This window comes from Osmerus mordax, chromosome 13 (genome assembly GCF_038355195.1).
Source record: "Osmerus mordax isolate fOsmMor3 chromosome 13, fOsmMor3.pri, whole genome shotgun sequence".
Classification (NCBI taxonomy): domain Eukaryota; kingdom Metazoa; phylum Chordata; class Actinopteri; order Osmeriformes; family Osmeridae; genus Osmerus; species Osmerus mordax.
In genome coordinates, this window is record NC_090062.1 from 15,001,486 (window position 1) to 15,011,144 (window position 9,659).

General features: G+C 45.9%; 2 protein-coding genes across 4 annotated transcripts in view; one reads left to right on the top strand and one right to left on the bottom strand.

Annotated features, from left to right (window-relative positions):
* fbn1 (fibrillin 1) overlaps positions 1–6,123 on the top strand; it is a 55,798-nt gene extending 49,675 nt beyond the window's left edge. Inside the window, 9 exon segments of the mRNA XM_067249466.1 lie at positions 591–797; positions 941–1,066; positions 1,225–1,347; positions 2,404–2,520; positions 3,065–3,193; positions 3,332–3,451; positions 3,852–4,083; positions 4,169–4,346; positions 4,480–6,123. Of these exon segments, the coding sequence (XP_067105567.1) occupies positions 591–797; positions 941–1,066; positions 1,225–1,347; positions 2,404–2,520; positions 3,065–3,193; positions 3,332–3,451; positions 3,852–4,083; positions 4,169–4,346; positions 4,480–4,863 (1,616 nt within the window). The 3' untranslated portion in view covers positions 4,864–6,123.
* A 413-nt stretch (positions 6,124–6,536) lies between these two features.
* Positions 6,537–9,602, bottom strand: dut (deoxyuridine triphosphatase). Of its 3 annotated transcripts, none has more exons than XM_067249135.1 (7): positions 9,561–9,602; positions 8,421–8,574; positions 8,136–8,227; positions 7,979–8,023; positions 7,800–7,874; positions 7,123–7,193; positions 6,537–6,676 (listed from the first exon to the last, which is right to left on the bottom strand). In XM_067249135.1, the coding sequence occupies exons 1-7, from the start codon at positions 9,565–9,567 to the stop codon at positions 6,620–6,622; spliced, it is 501 nt and encodes a 166-aa protein (XP_067105236.1). In that variant the 5' UTR covers positions 9,568–9,602; the 3' UTR covers positions 6,537–6,619. The 3 variants fall into 3 exon arrangements, with proteins under 3 accessions (XP_067105236.1, XP_067105234.1, XP_067105235.1); XM_067249133.1 differs by lacking the exon at positions 9,561–9,602 and adding an exon at positions 9,244–9,400; XM_067249134.1 differs by lacking the exon at positions 9,561–9,602 and having other exon boundaries at positions 8,421–8,736.
* Positions 9,603–9,659: the final 57 nt, after the last annotated feature.

Consider the following 9,659-nt stretch of genomic DNA (forward strand, 5'->3'; position numbering starts at 1 on the left):
CCTGCCAAAGCAAATTCCTTGTCTGTGCAAACTTTCATGGCGAATAAAACCCATTCTGATTCTGATTATTGTTCTCTGTCGATATCTCTCACTCTCTCTCCCTGACCAAGAAGGTCATTCAGTGGTGTGTATATCAGCTTCACATGAACTTTGACCTTTGCACCTTTCTTTCTCACAGCCTCTCTGTCTGGACAGACGCTGTTGTTATCAGAAGGGGTTTCCACCATACTGGGAAGACAGGAAATAAGTCCCATTTGTCAAGTCAAAAGACCCTTTTTCTCTGCTTTCATGTCCGCGTTAAATCCATTTCACCGTGCTAGTATCAGGTCTGGGGTCTGTGGCGTCATGAGAGGTGGGGTATATCCTCTGTGAATATGCCTCTTAGTCTGGACTGAAGTGGCATCACGCTCACTGATACAGCTAGAGGTCAGGTCAGGTCCTGGTGGGAAAGGTTTGTCCACTTAAAGTGGGTCACCGTTTGAAGAAAAATCGCCCTGGGAATCTCTTTTTGAAATCCTTCTCATTCTCTTTCCTCGTGAACCTCCCTCCCTCCTCCTCTTCCCTCCGTGTCTCGCTCTTTCTCTCCGTAGATATCCGCGAGGGCTTCTGCTTCACCGAGGTGCTGACCACGCTGTGTCAGATGTCGTCCAGCAACAGGAACGCGGTCACCAAGTCCGAGTGTTGCTGTGATGGAGGGAGGGGCTGGGGTTCCAACTGTGAGCTCTGTCCCCTGCCAGGGACCACCCACTACAAGAAGATGTGCCCTCTGGGTCCCGGGTACACCACAGATGGCAGAGGTAGCGACGCACCTCGCCTCATAACACCACCTCGTTCACGTTAGCAAGACCATCAACACACACTCATAATGTGTGGAGGCAGGACGGCAGTATTAGCATCCAGAGCTGTGTGTTGTAGAGCTGAGCCTTCGCTGTTTTCTCAGACATCGATGAGTGCCGCGTGATGGGGAATCTGTGTAAAAATGGCCAGTGTATCAATACGTTGGGCTCCTACAACTGCAACTGCAAACCTGGATACACCACTGACATCACTGGCACTCAGTGTGTGGGTAAGCAGCCTAACACATCCTTCTGGACTTCAGGAAAGTCCCCCTTTATCCCTCCAAAGACCTGTGGCCACGGCATGAAGGAATGTCTCCTCTCGTTCACTCCCTCTCCTCTCTTTTCCTCTCCTTCCCTCTCCTCGCGCGTCCTCCCCTCTCCGTAGATGTGGACGAATGCATCCAGGCTCCGAAGCCGTGTAACTTCATCTGTAAGAACACGGAGGGGGCGTATCTCTGCTCCTGCCCGAGGGGATACATCCTACAGGAGGACGGCAAGAGCTGCAGAGGTGAGACACACATGCACACACACACACACGCACACACACACATGTACACACACACACAGATGTACACACACACACACACACACACACACACACATGTACACACACACACACACACACATGTACACACACACATGTACACACACACGTATACACACACACATATGCACATACGCACACACACACACACATGTACACACATCCAAACACACACAGACACACATATACACACAAATGTACACACACACGCACAGCAGTATTGTGCGAGTCGAGCAGTGAGTGTGAGAGATGGGTTGGGCTCCACTCAGCTCACATCCGTCCTGCAGCACGCTGCCTTTCATCCAGACTTAGATTCCAGGTTCAGCTGCTTTGGTTTGGAGATCTGGGCCTGCTGCCCAATGTCCTGCTCACTGTCCCTTCAAATGATACCTCATTTGGAGCAGTGTGGGTGTGTGTGTGTGTGTGTAATCTGTGTTTGTGTGAATGGTGGACATGGTATGTGATGTGGTGCGTCTATTTGGAATACTGTTTATCAGTGTGTGAGTTCAGACTTGTTTGTGAGTCTAAACAAACTTGACCATCATGTTAATTATTTCTGGTGCCTAACATTTACTGTAGAGGATCACCCCCCCCCCCCCCCCCCCCTCCTCAGGCCTCGACCCCACAGCTCCCTCCCTGTTTCCGGTGTCTGGTTCATTGGCAGTTCATTTGTAGGTCACTGACTGTAGAAGGACTGGAATTTGACTCACTGACACACACACACACACTTAGATCCACTGTAAACGTGCATTTTCATCAAAACCCCACCTTATATATATATCCTGTCACTGGACTCATTTTTAAAATAAAATAATGTGATTTAACATTGCCCTGTAGGCTGCCGCTTTACTGCAGGGGCCTGGGTTCGATTCCAGCCTGGGCCATTTCCTGCAAGTTTTCCCCTCTGTATCTCCCCTACATTCCCTGCCACTCCCAAAAAGATATGTAACACAGAATTCAATATTGCAATGTCATTCTGCATGAAACTGAATCATTTTTGTGGAATGTTGTTTTTCTCAGACTTGGACGAGTGTTCTACCAAGCAGCACAACTGTCAGTTCCTGTGTGTCAATACCATCGGAGGCTTCACCTGCAAATGTCCCCCTGGCTTCACCCAACATCACACCGCCTGCATCGGTAACACACACACACTCAGAAAAATACACACCCCCACACACACACACGCAGATTCCCCACTTATCTTCCATCCTTCCTTGTTAAAAGCCTGCTTTCTACCTCTCGCTCTCTCCAGTCTGCCCCTGCTCAGACTTAATGGACTCAGTCTGATATCACACTGATCTGATTAGGCTTGGCTGGTTTGTAGTCATGGCAGCTTAACAGCGGCTTGTTATGGAACGTCGCACTGCATTGCCATGGCTACTACAAGGTTTTCCAGCCAGCAAGGCAGCTCCCATGACCTCACAGCCATCCTGACATGAGATTCCTTGGCCTTATAGAGCTAAACTTGCCAGCAGGCTTCCAGGCGGCTCACCTAGTCATTCCTCTAAATTGCAGCCTTCTGGTTTAGACCTTGATTAGATCGATGCGTGATACTGGGCAAGGAGAAATACATGTTTCCCATTACTTACTTACACCTTCTCTTCAAGCTCCAGGTTATCTGGGTCAAAACACTCTCCTCACATTTCTTTCCCTCTCTTTCATGCATTCTCCTTCTCTGTAGATAATAATGAGTGTAGTTCTGACCCCAGCCTGTGTGGGTCTAATGGAGTATGCCAGAACAGTCCTGGGAGCTTCAACTGCGAATGCACGCGTGGATTTTCAATGGACCCCAACGGCCAGAGCTGCGAAGGTCAGACACCTATCTCTTGTCTCCTATGATGTCTATATACTCTCCATGGATGTTACTGTATGGGCTTGACTGTGTGTGTGTGTGTATGTGTGTGTGTGTGTGTGTGTGTGTGTGTGTGTGTGTGTGTGTGTGTGGCAGACATGGATGAGTGTGATGGGAACCATCGGTGCCAGCATGGTTGTCAGAACCTCGTAGGAGGTTACAGGTGCAGCTGTCCTCAAGGCTACCTTCAACACTACCAGTGGAACCAGTGTGTGGGTGAGTGACAAAATCATTCTCTCCATTCTCTCTCTCTCTCTCTTTCTATCTCTCTCTACCTCTCTCTCGTTGACTACTTCCTTTTCCTGGAAACTCAACCTTTCTCTGCAGAGATTACATTGAGAGGACATGTGCCCTCAGTAGCCTATATGCTAATCTCGAAAACTCTCCAGCGCATCAGACTCGATGACACACAGACTTCTGCAGCTTAACCTACCGACCATGTAAAACAGGATGACCCAATAAGAATGAAGCTGATGGTCAGAAGACCACCAACATAGATGGTTTCCACATTCTCTTCTGCTTTCTCAGTATTGTTTGTAGCCTCTGGCTAGCTAGCTAGCTAACTAGCAGTTTGTTTACTTCCTGTTTGTTTGTGTGTTGACTTCCTGTGACCTAGACGAGAATGAGTGTCAGAACAGCCAGATATGTGGAGGAGCGTCGTGCCACAACACCCTGGGGAGTTTCCGCTGTCTCTGTCCCACCGGGTTCAACTACGAGCAGCAAAATGGCGGATGCTCGGATGTCAACGAGTGCTCCTCGACGCAGAACCCCTGTAGCTACGGCTGCTCCAACACGGACGGGGGCTACCTGTGTGGCTGTCCAACTGGATACTACCGCGCAGGACAGGGGTATGCGTTGGAACTACTGATACATTCATCGACCTGACAACAGTCGAGACGTTGTGTTTGACTGCTGTGTGTGTGTGTTTTTCAGGCACTGTGTCTCAGGTGTAGGCTTCAGTAATGGCGGCCCCGGTACGGAGCAGGGAGGAGAGACCGATGAGAACTCTCTTTCCCCCGAGGCCTGCTATGAGTGTAAGATAAATGGATACCCCAAGAAGGGACGCAAACGCCGTAGCAGCAACTCTACCCTGGAGGAACCAGAAGCACAGGTGAGGACGCCGTGTCTGTCAGGGTGTCTGTGTGTTCGTGAGGGTGTGTTGATGTGCGTGTTTGTGAGTTTCCTCACGCCTGGTACCGTAGCGCCCTGTGCCTGACCGCTCCTGCTCGTGTGTCTCCCCGCAGGGAGAGCAGGAGACCGTTAGCCTGGCCAGCGTGAGCATCGAAGACGTCCTCATGTTCCACCTCAACATCAGCGACCTGACCACCCGGGACCACATCCTCGAGTTCACCCCTGCCCTCTCCACCCTGACCAACCACGTGCGCTACACCATCGATTACGGCAACGAGGAAGGCCACTTCAAGATCAACCAGAGGGAGGGCGTGAGCTACCTCCACCTGTCCAAGAAGAAGGCCTTGGTCGCCGGGGCCTACGAGCTCCAGATCAGCAGCGTGCCTCTGTACAGGAAGAAGGAGCTGGACGAGCTGGAGGACACGCACGATAAAGACTACCTCACGGGACAGCTGGGAAACACACTGAGGATGAGGGTGCAGCTCATCCTCCATTAACCAGAACAAGACTGAGACGGCTGAACAGCCCCCCTAACCAGCGACCCAGGCTCAGTTTACCCGGTCCCCCCTCTGTCCAGACCTCCATCACCAAGAAGAGGGGGGAGGGTGTTGTCTAACTCTGTGTCAGTGGTTAGGGGCTACTGCTCTGAGAGAGAGGGGGGGGGGGGGGGGTAGAGAGAGGCGTACCACCAAAGAGACAATGGAGGGAGGGGGGGCCGCATTGTTTGATTCCCAAAGATGATTCCACATATCATAGATACAACGTGTTGTGTGTTCAAGTTCCAGCTACATCTGACAGGAGTGCAGGTAACAGATGAATTCTTGATCCTCAGACGAAGACAAAGAAAAGCTCTGGAGGGGCATGAACGTGGCTTGTCTGGATAAGGGATTGTTGTGAAGGTTTTGTATAATGATATGTTGAATCGTGCACCGTTTTGAGGGAGGCGTGGACCACTCAGCAGAGGTGGAATACAAGGTGGGCTGTCAATACTCTAAAGGGGTTTCCTTTCCTGGCCTTCTCCCATCTGAATTGATGTACTAAGGTTTCCCTCATACAGCCTTGATTTATCCCGTGTTCTCAGTTGAAATGAAGAAGAGAGCAGAGAATGAGAAGGAAGCCACTTTAGATCATTGAGATGCAGCCCGAGTCCAAGCTTGAAAGATTACTTTTGCTCATCTTAACTATGCTTTTCCATCTTTCCTACTGACTAGAAATTATTAATATACAGGTGCTAGTAAAAAAAACTAACACATAGACTTCTGAATGCACTGTACTCCTTGACAAAACACAGTAGCTAAAAATGTCATTCCGTCTGCCCTTTCAAGTGTCTTTGCAACCAAACCAAAGCTAGCTCCATAGCCTATCTGCTCTCTCCTATACAGTACATGTAAATTAAGTGTGTTTATACTGTAATAATCAATGCCACTTTTAATCTATGAAGCATTTGTAAACTAGAGAAAGACCCTGATATGGAGGGGTTTGTAATGGTGCTTATAATGACCAACTACTTTTGTAAACTGTGTATACATACACACACACATGCAAACACATCATTGTGATGATGCCAAACCTGTGCCTTCATGATTATGCACTGAGGTCTTTACGACCACAAACTCTCTTGCAAGTACAATCAGTGCCGTGTCGCCATAGCGATGGATGACAATCAGACCAGCCTTAGACACCTGTCTGTTCTCTGTTCACATCAGTGAGGGTTTAGTTGTAAATTCACAATAAAATAAAACTTTTTTTTGGTGTAACATGTCTTTGGTGTAGTACTGTCTTGCAGCTGATGTTGCATCCATGTTGTGGAGCTCCACAAGGGTCCATCATCAGCCACATCAATCATAAGAACCCCCTGCCCTTCCTTTGCAGTTTCCTGCTTTGAAAATGGTTACATTTGATCCAAGTTTACAAAAATGCTTTTGTTGTTCAGGTTCATTTGTAATTTAAATTGACTACAGATCTTTGGAAGCATCAGAAGCAATCCTGCAATGACACATTCTACCCTAGTGAGTTAGTCACCCAATAGTCATGTCCTTCGTGTATATTTCTAATTGTAAACACACCTAATCCAATATAGTGTCTAATGTTCCAATAATAGTTCAACAGCACCCCTTAGTGGCAGGAGTGTGGAATAGCACACAAAGTTTATATCAAAATTGTAAAATACTTAAGTATGAAAAATCACTTTATTATTACAACAATTTCATAGGCATCATAACCAACAATAAAATTAATGTTTACAATAAGATATCAGTTCCTTCCTGTGGAGCCGAATCCTCCTGATCCACGCTCGGTCTCATCCAGAGTCTGGAACACAGGAAGTCAACTGTAGCATTAGGACACCTGTTCATCACAAAGCTTTAATCCTAGAGGTCAGATGGCTGAGCGGTTAGGGAATCTGACTATTAATCAGAAGTTTGCAGGTTTGAATCCCAGACATGAAAAATTACATTATGTCCTTGGGCAAGGCACTTCACCCTACTTGCCTCAGGGGAATGTCCCTCTACTTACTGTAAGTCGCTCTGGATAAGAGTGTCTGCTAAATGACTAAATGTAATACCACATTAGGTTAACTGTGGTTTTACATGCCCACACCCCTCAAAGATGACCAATACAATAAACCGCCTGTCAACTATCTGCATCACTTAGCTCCAATCATATTTGGTTCTTTGATTGGCTCTTCTGAGCTGTAATTCAAGCATGGAGAGCTTCTGGGAGAGAAGGGTTTGTACCAAGCTGCTCAAGATGCTTACCTGGAGCTCCACTATATCCGGGTAGCAGATTCTTTCACAGACCAGCTGTGCTACACGGTCACCCTTTTTCACTGTGAGACAAAGAGGAACAGAACGCTGTAATACGAGGCAGCCTAGGCACTTCTGACATTTGCACGTAGAAATGAAAATAGGACGGTTTTATCGCCCAACTGGTTTCCAGACTAACTGGTTTCCGTAAGCATGCAAGCTAGCAAATTATTATTTTTGTCTCCATTTATTTTGTTGTGAATGGCTGTAATGTAGTGCTCACTTATACTTTCATATTCGCCGCAGCAAATATGAGATCTGACTTGAAAATCGCCAGTAATATGTTTGTGAATTTGTGACGAATCTGGTGAACGAGGCAGACAGCAGCTGCTGCTGCTGTTAGGTGAACGCATTGCTGGCAACTTATATTTTATTTAATATTTAATTGTATAGTTTATTTTTATCTAATTCCATTGCTAGTTATGTCCCCTTAGTTTGCTAGTTATGTACCCTTAGTGTAGTTAGTCGTCATATTTAAATTTTGGATTCCTATATGTTAAATGTTTGCACCTTCCTGCCAAAGCAAATTCCTTGTCTGTGCAAACTTTCATGGCGAATAAAACCCATTCTGATTCTGATGCTTACTGAAACCAGTTAGGAGATGAAACTGGTATTGTGTGTCCACTCACCATTGAAGGTTTCCTTGCTGAAGTTGAAGAGCACTACTCCGACATTTCCTCTGTAGTCCTCGTCAACAACTCCAGCTTTGGGAAAAAGTCAAATTAAGACAGCCTGTAACGTCAACATCATTTTTTTTTTTTTTCATACCATAACGAGCCTGGCTCACAACTGAATTACATGTGTTTACCTCCAACGTCTATGAAGTGCTTAGCTGCCAGGCCAGACCTTGGAGCTGTGGAAAAAGTAGAACAAATATTAATGAAACTTCACTTCTGAACAATCACAATTTAATTATGTTATACTTAATAGCTGAATTAACAGGGTCGATATCGCAAATCACTCACCCACTCTCCCGTAGCAGCCATGGGGAACTGCTATCTGTATATCAGTCTTCACTATGCCCTTGTCCATAGGCCCGATTGAGTAGTCATATGCACTGTTAGGGTAAAGAATAGAATATTTGCTAGCATTCATGCAGACGAGCTTCTGTTCTACTTAATGAGACTGTTAGATACATGGTATATCTATCGTTTTAATGACAAGTCAAAACCAAATCAGAGACCAACCGAGTCACACATACGTTTCCAGTTTTAAACTTAAAGTATGCATGCGAAACAACAAGTACCAACCTGTACAGGTCATAGCCCGCTGCTTTTGACGACCCTCTGGTAGGAGTAGTGGCGTGCTCGGACAGTTTGGCGAATTTCAGCACAGTGTTGAACTCGTTTCCAAGTTCAGTTTTTGTCCTCTTTAGAGGTGAGACGGCGGTCGCATCTGTAACTTCTGAGCAAGGCATGTTTTGTAAGTAAAATATGTTTACCTAACCAAAATAATGGCGGTAACTTTAAAAAAAAACCTATGACAAGAGGCAACACAAACGAGACAAGCCAGTGCAGTTGTCTTCGGAAATGAGTTTGAATTAATTTCCCGCCTCAATGCCCCTAAACAACGTTTGCTCCGCCCACACAAAGTAGTAAACGAACATTTTAATAAACACGACCTACTCTACATGTACACTTTTTAAATGCTATTACTTATATACATTTTCACAATACGAACATACATATTTCACGACTACTGACTAAATAATAATGGTTTTTGGTGTATGTTTTAAAAAGTTCCCGTGATCCTGTCCAGGTTCTCGCGAGAATTGTACTATTTACTAAATGTAGCAGCTAGCTATTGGCTAGTCCTAGCAACAATTTTGGAGCTGGCTACCAACTCAATACGAATATTTATAAATAAAGCAAAACCTTGACATACAAGGACACATCTTTAAAAAGCTAGGCAAAACATCCAGAGTTGTTAAAACAAAACTATTATACTTTGGTATCACTTAGCAGCTGTTATACTAGCTAGGCTAGTGCAAACGCGTTAGAAGGACATTATCTAATGACCGTCCTTATTCATACTCCTCGCCTAGCCCCTATGTACAAACACTAAGGTTCTCACCATCGTGATAACGTCTCTGGACATGTTTTTGAAGATACAAATTAGATGTTGTCTCTGAAAACAGATAACGGTTGGCATAGGCAACAGAAAAACAACACCGCAAGTCAAGTGCTTGTTTCCATAAATGCATCATATTCGCTACTGCCGTAAACTACGCCACACTATTTCACTCTCTTTGGGGGCGTGACTACTTCCTCTCCTTCAGCCGCTCATTTAAGAAATATTCTAGATGTTTTCCCAATGTATCATTCGATCGGACGTGTTCTTTATATTTCTCCGGATTTGTATATTTGACCAAATTAGCGTTTAAGGCCTACCTTCCATGTCACCTTGGTCCCCATCCGTCCATGTCTTCCTAGCCTGACTACTAGTCTAAAAATAACCTCACTCCTGTGTCCACACCTGTCACGCTATTC